At 46.0% G+C, this 14,216-nt stretch overlaps 1 protein-coding gene across 1 annotated transcript in view; it reads left to right on the forward strand.

The window, feature by feature from the left end:
- Positions 1-4,182: 4,182 nt before the first annotated feature.
- Positions 4,183-14,216, forward strand: part of BEND4 (BEN domain containing 4) — a 31,361-nt gene continuing 21,327 nt past the window's right edge. Inside the window, exons 1-2 of the mRNA XM_067297165.1 lie at positions 4,183-4,636; positions 13,312-13,878. Of these exons, the coding sequence (XP_067153266.1) occupies positions 4,237-4,636; positions 13,312-13,878 (967 nt within the window). The 5' untranslated portion in view covers positions 4,183-4,236. The remainder of the gene's footprint in view (positions 4,637-13,311; positions 13,879-14,216) is intronic.

Below are 14,216 nucleotides of genomic sequence, written 5' to 3' on the forward strand. Positions count from 1 at the left end.
GCAACTGAGCAAAGCTTAAACTAACTAGCTGGGGTTAAATGTTTAGGGCAGCAAATTATGGCTAGCCTGCTTGCAGAGTGGTTTAGATTACAGGGGAGAGTTGCCAATCTTAGCTCTCATCATACACTCCAAATGTGCAGAGCGATATTGGCAGTTCATGGCCGAATCCTGCTTGCTTTAGTTATTAGAGTAGCACTGCTCCCATGAATAAGTGGAACAAGATTTAGCCCCTGCTCCGAAGATGGAGATGAATCACGCTTTTGTTCTTTGAGTATCTCACGGTACCTTCAGCACAGGCATGTTCAATGATTGATAGCCTGTGTCTAGATTGGGTATTTTTCTATATACTGACAAATATTGTCTTTGCAGTGATATCTAGGAGCAGGAGAATATGTATTGTAGCAATGTTGGGTTTCTTCTTTTTTGATGTGCTCTTTGTTTTGATTCTTTTTTATTTTTCTGTGGGTCAGTTACTTCCCTGTGGTCCATCCTTTTCCCACTCAGAGTACTCTGAAATCATCCTGTTACAGATCCCAAGTCCATGATGTCAGTAGCACAGCACAAACTTGCATCAGTAAGCTGGTAGTAAAAGACACAACCTTCACTTCAGGGTCAAACCCCAAGTGGTGGCACAGACTAGGAGAAATGAAGGGGTTTGACTTACTTGAAATGAGGTGCAGGTGTCAGCTAGGGCTCTTCTTTTTTAGACTATAAAATGATCAAGGCAAAAACCATGTGTTACTTGTTTTAATCCAGTGCGTAACCAAAATGGGACTGTAATCAGAAGTAAATATTTGATCAATAGTAATCATTTAAGGACTACATGCTGTTGCTCATGAGACCACTCAGGCGCAGCAAGATGTGGTGCAGGGAGAGGCCCTCGTGCAGAGCAAGGGGGCAGCCCACGACTGCTCTGAGCCAGGACCGAAGCACCACCCCTACTTCAGTACCATCATTTGTCCCCAGCCTGCTTCTTTTGCCAGTTCAGGTCCTTCGTCCTGAGTTTCAAAGCCAGCTTAGTCCACCTGTAAGAGTGACTGCGTACCTGTAGGTAGTTTATGAGTAAAATGGTGTTCTCCTAGAATGGGCAGCCTGCAAAGGTGTCACCGCCGGAGTTAAATGCTTCTGTTGCAAGAGCTTCAGCTGCGGGAGGGCTTCCCGAGGCTCCCCATCTGGACGCCACATGCAGCCTTTGGGTCACGGTGCCAGACTCCCTTCTTTATGGCTCGGGTAAAGAGCCATGACAGAAAAAAAAAGGATGAAAAAAAAGAAAAACCCCACAGTTGATAGGTCTACATACCCATAGGAATCACAGAGAACAGAGCAGAGGAAAAGCAAAGACTTCATAAGGACTGTGAAGGCAAACACCATGAGTGTCTGCATTACTGGAGTGAAACTCCAGTCCTTTTGAGAGTCCAGTGGTGGGCACTTGTCAAAAAACTCAACAGAAAGAAATTCAGTGCATAAAGTATGTATTCCCTTTTCATCCTGGCTGAGCTCCCTGCCTCATTTAAGTGGTTTTAGACCCCGTTACTCAAAAATCTGCTTTTCTCCTCGTGCCCACACAGTCCCAGCATCTGCCAGGAGTCAGCTGGCTTGCAAGGACTCTGGGTAGATAGAAGAAGACAGCAAACAGCTTTGAGGATGTGACATGTCAACCTGTATTTTCTCTCTTGGTTCATAAGAGTCTTGTGGTAAGGGCGGGTCCTTTCCTTCATCAGGAATGGAGCAGGAGGTGTTAAAGCAGAAGAATAATGAGGTCCTAGGAATATAGTTGACACCTAAGCAGCTAATTTTGGGCCATTCATTTGAATTCATTTGTATCCAGCTATTAAGAACTTAATATTAACTTTATACAATTTCATTACCATACTGACCTCATATAGCTGCAGATCAATATTAATTTGTAAAATTAACTAAGTAGATTAAACTGAAACATAACTAGCACTAATTGACACCTCTGTTTATCATTATCAGGGGAGAGCAGTTTGAATGGGCATGGAAAGGGAATGGCTCAGAAAACCCTCAGCCAGGGAGAAAAGCAGAGCTGACGCCGATCCGAGGATGCTGACACAGGTCTCTGGTGCTGTATCTTCTTCTGGGTTAGAGTAAATATGAACATTGTCTCCCAAAGTTCCCAGGCCAGCACTGTTCAAAAGCACACTAAATTAACACACAGAACTGGCCAAGTTGCTATCAGGGTGGGAAAAAAAAAAAAAAAACTGAGCTGCTAACCAAGCACGATGCCCCAGGAAGGCAAGAAACAGTGCAATAAAGGAGATCCTGCGAGAGAGTCAGCAGGGCCGTACTGCTGCGTGGCACCTAAGCGTGTTGCTGAGGGCAACTCATTCAGCTGCAGGGAGAAGGGAGCGAGAGGGAATGCGGGAACGCGTCCCGCAGACGGCTGACGGAAACACTGGCTCCATGGTGGAAGCTGGATCCCTGGAAAGTCTGTGTATGAAAGAAGAGGGAAGCTGCCCACGAGGAGGTAACTGCCTTCGCCTCTCCGCTGACTCACCAAGGGCCCGAGTGGCTCCCATGAACCCAGGGACGCGGCTGTGCTGGCCCCCAGGAGGTGGAGCGGGGCCCTCCGGTGACGGGGCGCTCCTTCGGTTGCCGCTGCGGCAGAGGAGCCAAAGGAGGACGACGTGGACCGGGCCAGCTCTTTGACCACATTTGTGCCTGTTTTCAGCAGCTTGCCAACACTAAAATACTGAAGCTTGTCATCAAAGCGCCTCACTTCTAAATGGAAGCACAGTTTCTATCACACTAATTTCCATTCTCTCTTTTGCATTACACCAGTATTTTTTAAAGCACAGGGGATCAAAGAGTCAGTCAGAAAACAAAGACGATTGATTTTGCTTAAGTAAAATAGTGATTTCTACTACAGTAGCCTTTATTTAGAAGCTTTTGGCCACTACAAAGAATTGATTTATTCTACTTTTCAAAAAATCAAAATCAGAAACAGCCCTGCTCCTAGTACACCCTGCATGAAATAAATGTCCAGCTTGCAGAAGTTATCTGCATTTTGCAGGAGAAGGGCTGAAGACTGTAGGAGTTAATTACATCAGTGGAGAAGGGTCGCTTTTCCTTTCTAGTGAGCCCAAGTCCAACTAAATAAATAAAACTGAAAAGGGAGAGCAATGACCACAATAAGTAGCCAAAACTCCACGTGATGACAGAGAAATGATTTCCCACCGCCACCGCTTAAATATAACTAAGGTGTTCTGTAATTTTACTTCCAAAAGCCAGAGGGCTTATTGTAATCCTGATAAATTATAGCAGCAAAAGCAGGAGAGAAGTGGGACAGAAGAAGGGAAATGTTAATGCAAAATATAAAATTGCCTCACAGAAAAGAATGGGGAGAGTGAGCGGTTTGTTATCGTTTATTTTTCTTCAACATATCATTCAGTTTCAGCTGTCGCCCATCTCACCCAGATCTCCACCATTTCTCAGAAACGTCTCTCGATGGCATCTCATTCTCTTCCTGTCTTTCACCAGCATTTCATTATTTCTTAACTGTCCCTGTAAGGGTCTGGGCTGGCGGCGCAGGGAGGGGGACAGCGGCGGCCCACATGTCCAGCTCATTTAAGCAGTTTGCAAAAAGTGGACGGAGGGCGGAGTGGGGGGGACGTTGCAAATAATGTTAAATGTGATTAATTTCCCACATTCCTGGAAATCTGACATGCATGAGCTACAGTGAAACCTCTTTTATTTCGCCATGAAATGCTTTTGCATAAGGAGAAAGAAAATGTCCTCTGTGCCCTAACCAACTCTGACAGGTCCTGGACTCCCAAATACTTTTATTTATGGCATTACTTACTGCATCCCTAGTAAACGGGGCAGAGTGGGGGGGGGGGCACCCACCGCGGGGGCTCCGCGCCCGGCGGAGGGCGGCGGCGGGCGCCAAAGTTTGGCGGCGGCTCCGCGGCCGGCGCGGGGCGGCTCCCGCGGGCCGGGCCGGGCAGGGGCGATGGTGCCGGGCCGGGGCGCCCCGCGCTCACCTGCCGGCGGCGGGGGGGCCGGGGCGCCGGCAGCGCCCGCCTCCCCGCGCCGCTCCCATTAGCAGAGATCACCCCCAGCGCTCGGCGGCTGCCGCCCGGCTCCCTCCAGGCATTGGCGCGGCCGCCTGTCAATCAGGCCGGCGCCCCGCCGCGCCGGGGCTCCGCGGAGCCACGGAGACGAGCCGCGGCGGCGGCGGCGGCAGACACAGCCCCGGAGCGGGGCCGGGGGAGGATGATGATGATGATGGAGGAGGAGATGCAGGCGGCAGAGGAGGGGCCCAGCATCCCCAAAATCTACAAGCAGCGGAGCCCCTACAGCGTCCTCAAGACCTTCCCGGGGAAGCGGGCGGCGCTGGCCAAGCGCTACGAGAGACCCACCATGGTGGAGGCTCCCCGCGGGCGCGGAGCGGGGCAGCCCTTCGCGCACGCCGCCGCCGAGCAGCTCCCCTACGCGCCGCACGGCCCCTTCCCCGGCGGGGCCGCCCGCGCCGCCGCCCCCGGCGCTGCCCAGGGGCCCCCCCGGCCGCCGCCGCCGCCGCCGGCCCCCAGCTCCGCGGGCCGCTACGGCCCCTGCCCGCCGGCGGCGGGGGGCGGCGGCACCAGCAGCGGGAGCGGCGCGGAGCTGAGCGCAGGTACCCGCAACTCCTCTCCCTCTCCGCCGCCGCGCAACTTCGCGGGGCACTTTGCAGGAGGCGCCGCGGGATGGGGGCTGCGGGGCCCCCGCGCGCCCCGCCGGCGGGGGAGGCCCGGGGCGCCCGGCTCGGCCTCCCGCGGGGCGCCGCGCACCCCCGCCGCGCCCCGGCCCGGCCGCGGGGCTGTGCGCGGGGAGGGCGCGGCGAGCGGGGCGCCCGCCCATCGGTCGGTCGGTGCTCGTCTCGGGCGCGATAACTAAAGTTCCCGCGGGCGCCCCGGGCGGCACGGCGGGGGCGGGCAGCCCCGCCGTCGGGGCCGCGGCCGGGCGGCGCGGAGGCAGGGCGGGGCCGGGCCGCCCCCCCGGGCCGCTCCCGCGGGGCGCGCTGCCCTGCGCCGCCGACCCGCGCCGCCGCGGCCAGCGCCGGGGCCGCCTCGCCCCGTCGGGGCTGCGCTGGAAGCGCCCGCCGGGCGTCTGACCCCACCGAAATGCCGCCGCCGTGCGGGGGGGCGCCGGGAGCCCCGGGCCCGCCGTGGCGAGCCGCGCCGCGCCGCCGGGGAAGGCGGCTCGGCTCGGGCCGGCTGCAGCAGAAAGCTGCTGGTAATGGAGAGGCTGCTGTTCAAGAGGTGGTGATTTTAACAGAAAGAAAATAGATCGTCTGCTTCCTTGCACTGTTTTCATAAAATGCAGTGAGGAACGAGAGATCAAAATATATCTTCTTTTTCTTCTTTAAAGGTGTAAGATACTGAGATGCTGAACACATATCTTTCTTCTGGTGATGGCTTGGAGTTAAAACCCACGTAGATCTTGATATGCAACCTAAATTTGGCATCAGGAAATGGGAAATTGCATCTTTAAGCAGAGTACAATCAAAAATGAATTACAATAAATCCTATATAATTGCATAGGTCATTCTCTTTAATGAGATTTTATTAACCTGACTGTCAAGCTTTTGAGTCAGGCAGATATTTTATCTTCTTCAACTGATAAAAGTGTCAGCTATAAACCACCATATAAATATTCATAAATCTACACATCTGTGGCAGCCTATCAGCATCATTCTTTTGGACATTAAAAGCATTCTAATTACTTTCTGTCTAGCAGAGCTGAAATGCTGCCTGTTATAGTATGTGCTTGGCAGGCATGATTGCTTTTGTTTGCCATCACAAATAGCAGCATCCTATTTTATATACTGATGGTCCAGAATATATTCAGGGTTTGACTGAACAGGATGAATATTATGAAGCACCATCTGGTTTTGATAACATCGGGTATATTAACTCATCTGTTAATTTTTGACACATCATTGATTTATTTATTTAGAAAAATTGGATCCTGTTTTGGTATGTTGCTGTTTGCCTTTGTAACAAATGTGATGACACTTCTTTACTAAGCAGGGAGATATGCTAGTTAATAGGATATATGGCTATGTTTTAATGCATGTTTTCCCTCAGAAGCAGCCATATACTGAATGAATTTATCATGTCTTGTTACAAATAATTCACGTACTTTACCAAAAAAGTTTAATTCTTGAATAGATCAGTCTGAAAATTCACTGCTCTGATAGATAGCTCCATGACCATGGCAGTAGATCATATTTTCTTTTTCTTGAAACTACTTTTAAATGCCTAAATGGTGTTACCTCAGGATTTTGCAGCCCGCAATCAAAACACTACTGATAAATGTGACACCTGCATTTCTTCACAGAAGTGGATTATGCCATGGAAGACATTCAGCTGCCTGTAGATGATGTACAAGGCCCTGTTCACAGCAAAGCCCTCTGTGCTTTGATGAGCAAAAGTTTGGACTTCCTCCTACTAACTAGTAGCTAGAGCAGGCTTCAAAGTTTGTCATTGATTTCAGTTGTTTGCTAAAAAAGATAGTGAAGGAGCTACTACTTGTGCACTGAAGTACACAAGCCAAGTTCCTGCCCCGTCTGCTGCATATCCATGCTGTCCTTTACTTTACATTTACTTTAGGTTCCTAAGTGGGTTCCAACATACCCTTCTGTCAGCTAGTGCTTAGCTACCAAGCAAAACAAACAAAACAGAAGACAACAAACCAAAAACCAGCTACAGTGTACTTATGCAGAAGTGGAATTTTGTTCAAGTCATAAGCAGAGCCTGATAAAGTAATAGGCAAGGTCTAGACCTTCCTGGTTACTGTAACCTCTGAAGTGTAGCTGCCTTACCTGACTAGGAAGTTAAAATAGTCTAAGCTAGCCTTCCTGCCCAGTGACAGGGAAACCTCAGCTGCCTTGTCCTGGGGTGAGCCAGAATGCCAGTATGCTGAGTAGGGAGCTGTCCAGGGCTAGCTGGTGGGGAAGGCAAGGCTGCATGTGAAGTACTTCCATCCAGCGCCCTGAAGTCCTGTTGCCGAGGTATAAGCCAACTTAATGATTCAGACTGGCGAAGCAGAAGTGGGGTCTTGTTGCTGGGGAGTAGCAACATTTGTGCGTGCGCCATCCGTGGGTAAAGCGCAGAGCGCTCGCAGTGTGCCCAACTGGCTCCTGTATTCCTGCGTTGTGGCCCCACACCAGCAAGAGGCACGGGTTGTGCCCCTTGCAGAGTGCCTCCTTGCCAGAGGATTGTCTCCCAAGTTGTGGGTGTTGTAGGAAGGGAAGGATCCTTTTCTTGTCAGAAATTCAGGGCCGGGTCCACTGAGCTGTTCTGCAAAAGGCAGGTATGGTCACTATCTATAACTTAAGCAGTGGTCCCACCTGGCTCACCCCTAGCACTTGGTAGGTGCTTACTTGAAGGAAGGAGTGGAGGGCTGTAGATCCCAATTTTATAGGGGTACCTGTTTCACACTTTCAGTTTCAGAGGCTCCCCTCTTTTTGATGATACCTCTTTGCTTGTGTAGGCGACTATTAGCTCAGCAAGCTGGCTGGTACAAACACCATTCTGGGATGCCTAACTCTGTATTAGTAACTTAAATGCTTAATGCAGGTTTGATCCTTAATCTTTAGGCATGGCAGTGTTAAGCCTGACAGCAGAAGTCCATTTAGGGTCAGACTCCTGAAGCAGGGCTATGTGGGGCATTTATGACCCCTTGGCATTCAGAGCACTGAGTTTGCTTTTGAGAGTGGGCACCTAAAACACAGCCACGAGGGAGGGAATAAGGATGCTTCCATATTTTGAACAGTTTTCTAACAATTAGAGCTCTTGCCAGGAATGAATGGTTTCTTCCTCAGTCGCACTCCAGGAGAATGCTCTGACCACCACAATCCCGGATGACTGCAGGAAGAGGGGCTGTGGGAAGGAAGAAGAGTAGGTGTTTTCCACCCTACCTTTGAAGCTATAATAGAACAAGAACCAACAAGAGGAAGCCTGGCCACAGCATAGCATAGTGGAGGTCAGATTATTTACCTCTTCTGGCTACCTGAATTTTAAGGTGCAAACTGTCCGGAGAGCAAAGGCCAGCATCCCCAGTCTGTTCTCACCGTTGGAGTGTGGAACGAGGCTTTCTCCTGCCTGCTCGCTGTCTGACTTCATGCCTTTTTCATTCCTGGCCTGCTTCCACCCCCAAAGCTGTAACTTGGACCATTTGAATCAGTGTGGCTGGAAGTCTCTAAGACATTTCTCCTTGACTAGGCTTCCCTTACCAGCTTTCAACATTCCTGCTGCATGTGTCTCAGCTATATTCCAAAGGAGTTGTTACTAGCTGCACCAGGGTAAGAAAGAGAGGGAAAGAAGCCTGTAGCCTTTCTCTAGTCTGAGAAATTTCATCCTACAAGGAGGAGGTATCATACAACACTATGAAGTATTAGAAATTGGGAGCTGCACTAGAAACAACCTTCCCCTCTTCATTAGTGAATAGAGTTACTGTGCCCACTCTTGCTGCAGAGTAATGGATACATACCCAGAATCAGAAGATACTTGTTTTCTCATTGAGAGTATTAATCCTTTATTAGTCTATTGAGATTATTTTCCTGGTATGAAAACAATGCATATTGTTTTCTTTGGTTGTGTGTACATTAAACAGTATCATAGTCCACAAAAGGAGCTCCTTCCGCTTCTGGCAAGCATGATTGATTATGTAGGCCTTACAGTGTGCTTTGAAATTTAAGAAGGGCTCTCTTGGAAAGCAGAGAAAGAAGAGCAGAGCTGTCTTAGAGGAGGCTGCACTGTTCTTATTGTAATGCTAAGAACCTGACATGTCTAACAAGACTAGTCAAGCAAGTTATATCATTTCCAGACAGAAAAAAAGTTTTTAAGTAGTCAGAGATAGGGAAGAATCATCATTTTGGCCTTAATCAAGAATCTGGAAGCCCCCATGTGGAAGCAGACACACAAGACCAGTACTGAAATAGCCAAATGTTTGGAATCTTCATCTGCTGGAGTATCTGGTCTTCATGCAAAATGCCCAAGAAAACATCCCTTAAAACAAGATGTCAAATGCTCTCAATTTTGTGACTCAGGCATAGATTAGTTGCAGCATTGTCCTAAAAGTTTGTATACATGAACATAGCCATTTGGGGGGTATAGAGCTACCTCAGGATCTAAAGTAGTGGTAATAATAAGAAGATAATAACAATCTAACAAATCAAGAAATAAAAATCATCTTACAGTTTGTCTGTGAGAGGACTGAAACACTGCAATGTGAAGAGTGAGGTTACTGAAATTGCCAAGGAATGCAGACCTTCAATTCTTGCTGAAAATTAAATACAAATGAATACATTCCCCTCAGGAGAGAATGTATGGTATTCAGACCCTCTCAATAGTTTTCAAGATTTTTTTTATACCATCTGCCCAAGTTCACAAAGGAAACTACAGAAGAGCCAAGACCTGAATCCAGATCCATTGAGACCCAACAGAGTGCTTTATTAATAAAACTGTCTAGTCTTGGTATTGAAAAGAAATCCCAGGTGTAGAAAAAGTTAATGTTATACCTAACAACCCTTTCAGTTTTCTGATGTATCAGCATAACTTGTCTAGTTGAGTTTTAGACATTTGCTCTTAATGAAACCCTGTTTTCAGTCTGGCAGTCAAATAGCTGAGAAACCACATAGTTCAGCATCAGCGAGAAAAAGTTGTAAAGATGAATGCTACATCCAGCAATCGGTATGTGATTTGCCACATGATATTCTCCTTCTGGTTGCTTGCATTCTCAAGAGAAATAATCTAGTTAGTAATACTCATACTTTTAGTAATTTAGTCATGATCTGTTAGCACTTTATGGGCCTAATCTGGCAAGTCCACCTTCAGGCAAAAGTCTAGTTAAAGTCAATAGAAGTCTTGTAAGACTAAAGACTGCAGGGTCTGACACATTAGAATTACATGGTTGGTGATCATTGTAATAGGGAGAAGGGGTATCACAAAAAGATTTTGATAAACTGTTTACACTATTTTAGTCCATCACAGTCATTTCAATAAAATCTTCCATTCTTAGAAAATATATACATTACATTAAATCAATTAAGAATCATAGATCAGTGATTATTCAGTAGTGTTCACATAAAAACAACTTTTCCCCATCTCTTAGTGATTAGACATTGCACAGTGCTTGCATTTCTAATTACAGTCAGTTGGTAAAAGCTGAAATCCTGATTACCACAATATGTGCTAAATGGGCAACATTTGTTTTTATTTTTTTTCCATCACAAGAAATAACTGCAGTTATCATTCTCATTTAGGGTAGTTCAGACTGTGGGTATGTATACTGCTACCGGTGTACAAGTCACTTCAAAGCAGTACGTGCTTCAGCACAGAGCTAGATGTTTCCAGAGCCAGTGTTGAGAGCATCCCCCACTGTTGCTGCCCAGCAGTACCCACGAAAAAGCATTCGTGAATCTTTGTGCTAGCATTTCAAAAGAAACCCTGCTCTGTCATGAGTTTCATTTCTTTATCTTTGAGTGTGGGTTAAAATTAAGAAAAAAATCAATAATCGCTGTTACTGTGTCTTTGTAGTAGATCTGATACAGAACTGAAGATTAAATCAATACTGTCATTTCTGTGTAAAATTTCAGTTATATTTTAAGCTGTTATCACAGTGAATGTGCCTAATGCATTCAATTGTATAACAAAACTAATCCTTAATTTTATCTTTACTGATGGAATGTGTCTTATAATATTCTTCAGAACTGGTGTTTGAAACATCTGGTTACTTTTTGCCATATTTTAGGAGAAACCATAGTATTGGTATAATATCTCTTATACTAATCTAATCCCATTTCAGCTTTTCCATTCATATTTTGTCCCTTTGCAACAAGGATATGCAAAGAATGAGTAACTGTTTTGTCAACAGGGACCATAATGATTAAAATGCAAACAGTAAATACGACTTCAGGTCTAGAATCGGATTATAGGATTAAAATGAATGAAAAACTGCTCTGTAGTAGGATTGCAAAGTTCCAATCAATATCAACCTTTCATATTTTTTAAAAGGAAAATGTGGGAAGTAAAGAAATAAGGCAAAGGAAGTGCAACTTGAGGTTGTTAGAGATGCTTTAGTTTCTTGATTTCATTTTGTTTTATCCGTAGGTCCCATTCAGAAAGCTGCAGTGTCACCAGGGTTCCATGCTTTTAGTTTACATTACAGCTGTTGTGCCGCACTATATTATTTTGCACTTGCATTTTAAGGGTTAAGAACAGCTGTCCTTAGGTTAATACAGTAAAAGGGAAGAAGTAACAACAGGTAGGAGGATACCGAACAGCTGCGCGTGAGTGAGTGTCGGGCTGCCATGGAGCCCAGCCCTTCACTGCAGGGTGCCTTTACCCACTTGAGAAGGAGGGCGGCTGTGCCTGTTGCATTTCTGTGCTTTTGATTTTCTGATGTGGATGGAGTGCATCATTTACCTTTTTTGATCAAAGAAGGATGTGTTGGAGAAGTCTTTCCTGGTTAGTCTGACTACAAAGGCAAGATCAGGAGTATGACTCATGGACGCAGGAGGAATGGGTAGTGAAGCTGCTTTAACTGGTCTTAGTGCTCTCCCAGTACTTCACTGCTGGTGGGCTCTTCCTGCTGCCCTTGGCCTGTTCCTTCCTCCTCTCCCCACTGCTGCTGCCAGTACAGCTCCCATGCCCAGGTTTATGTTTGAGTCCTCAGACGATCACATCTTCAGGGGCATGCGAGGGGCCTTCTCCCCCAGCTGTGTTCAAGACTTAAGTATTTATATGCTGCTTCAGCCTTTTCCCCCATTGTAGATGGCTGGAGGATGGTAAAAAACTGAGTCAGTGTTATTTCAAATATTGTTCAGGACAGCTGTACTTCTTACTTCAGTAAGAAGTAGATTTTCCAGCAGAAGGCATATCTCCTGGATCCATGAGAAGTGCCACCTCATAAGGAACTGGATTCTGAAAGCCTCTGTTCTTTACATATTATCTGTGTGATGAGGCCATGTTTTCATCTTGAACAATCAAGCTAAGATAAGTGAAGGTTTGGGATGCATCTGTAGTTGTTTGCCTTTTCAGGAATAAAGGTGCTTGTCACTTTCTAAAAGTCAAGCCTGCCTGAGAAGATCTCTCCAAAATTGGCAGCACTTTAACCAGTCTGTTTGTTGTTGTTTTTTTTAATCTTACACAAAATGTTCGTTACATCTTTTTAGACACCTAGAGGAATTCAGCTATAAATAGGTTGTAAGTAAGTTTTTTGAAGAAGTTATTGTTATCAGGAAGTCTAATGTGTCTTAGCATAAATCAGAAGTGTTTTGGTCATTTTACGTGCTGGGTCGACTGTTATGGCAGTTTGACTCTACATACATAGACACTGCGAAAATAAACAGTCCTGCTATTTACATTTAGATTGTAGTTACAGTTGCTGTTGTTCCCTGATATTTGGCACCTCCTATCCTTAAAGGCAAGTCTGACTGGGTGCTGCGTCACATGCTTATAGTGCTTCCAGAACTGAGCAGCTACTTCCAGAAGCTGCTGTGTAGCACCATGTATAGTTCCTGATTATCTTACAGTAGCTTGAAGAACTTTGCACTGCACTCCACTCTGTGGTATTGGCCTGTCCACAAATTCACAGGAAGTCAACAGCACGGATAAAATTGCTTCTCTCACCAGAAAAGCTTCATGCTGTACATTTGATGCCTTTCCTTGGTTTAAGAAGAGGGTCCTGCAGTCATTCTTCTTGAATCAGTGAAACCTAGGCATATTCAGAAGCTAGAGCAAATGGAAGAGAGGTAAAGTCCACAAAATTGGGTTCATGTGGAGTGGCCCAGGCACAATATCAAGCACAGGGCAAAGATGAAAGGCAAGAAAACCAAAGCTTGGGAGCTTTGTTGGAGAGAAGTAGGAAATAGGGCATAGGAAGACAATAAAGCATAAAGTCCTGCAAACATGCACAGGCAATGCCCGCAAGCAGCTTGAAACTGGCTTCAAAAGCAATACTTATTTGAACTTTCACTTGCAGCAAATTGAAGGGAATTTGTATTTTCTTCCCCATTTTCCTGTCTTAATCCCACTGAAAGAACATGGCACTAAGCAGTGACTATCATCACAATGCATTTCTGATTAACAGCAAGGGCACAAGGGCACTCTCAAAATAGAAGCAAAGTCAGAATTGTTTTAAATCACAGTGTTGCAGAAGTATTAAAGCAGAAGCCATAATTTTAATGTGTTCAAAAATAAAATACATGCTACTGTAAATGGTTGTGTACATTCATCTAGCTGCTACTGCCTGCCATGACCTTTTGCATTAGGTTTCTGTGATTCATCTTTTCTTTTGTTTCAGAGAGTCGTATGATTCTGGATGCCTTTGCCCAACAGTGCAGCCGGGTTCTAAGTCTTTTAAATTGTGGTGGAAAACTACTGGACAACAATCACTCTCAGTCCATGATTTCTTGTATAAAGCAGGAAAATCCAAATTATAGCGAAAGACAAGAGCAATGTCAGCTTGGGAAAATGGTCCATAGTCAGACGTCAGACATTTTAGACATAGAGATGCAGTATATGCAAAAGAAACAACAAACCTCAGCCTTTCTGAGAGTTTTTACTGATTCCCTTCAGAACTATTTGCTTTCTGGGAGCTTCCCTTCTCAGAACACCTCCTCAGTAAATGATTTTAGCCATTTGGCAGATGTGGATCCTCTTTCAACCTCTCCAGTACACACTTTAGGTGGATGGACATCTCCAGCAACTTCTGAATCTCATGGTCACCCGTCATCTTCTACACTTCCAGAGGAGGAAGAGGAGGAAGAGGAAGAAGGTTACTGCCCTCGATGTCAAGAGCTAGAGCAGGAGGTAATTTCATTGCAACAAGAAAATGAGGAACTTCGTAGAAAATTGGAGAGCATTCCAGGTAAATAATCCCCTGTCATATAATATTTTCAGTCAGTGATAAACATAATTTGGGTAATAGATTGTTGTAAGTTCTAGTCATTTGATTAAAGGTTGCAGTCATGGTTATCAAACACTGGAATTTGTCTTCAACCAAAATTCCTATAACTGTGCCCACCAGAAAATTACCTGCTGTTACTCATCCATATGAATTGTGGGTCCTAGGCTAATGAGCTGTGTTCAGGACGTATGTGTACTTGCAATCCCAAATCCCAAACTATCAGTCGGTTTATCATGGTAATCTGAAACTTAAACTTTTCTACTTAACTATCTGTATTGTAGTTTAAGTGTTGTTGCAGC

Source organism: Apteryx mantelli, chromosome 5 (genome assembly GCF_036417845.1).
Source record: "Apteryx mantelli isolate bAptMan1 chromosome 5, bAptMan1.hap1, whole genome shotgun sequence".
NCBI classification, from domain to species: domain Eukaryota; kingdom Metazoa; phylum Chordata; class Aves; order Apterygiformes; family Apterygidae; genus Apteryx; species Apteryx mantelli.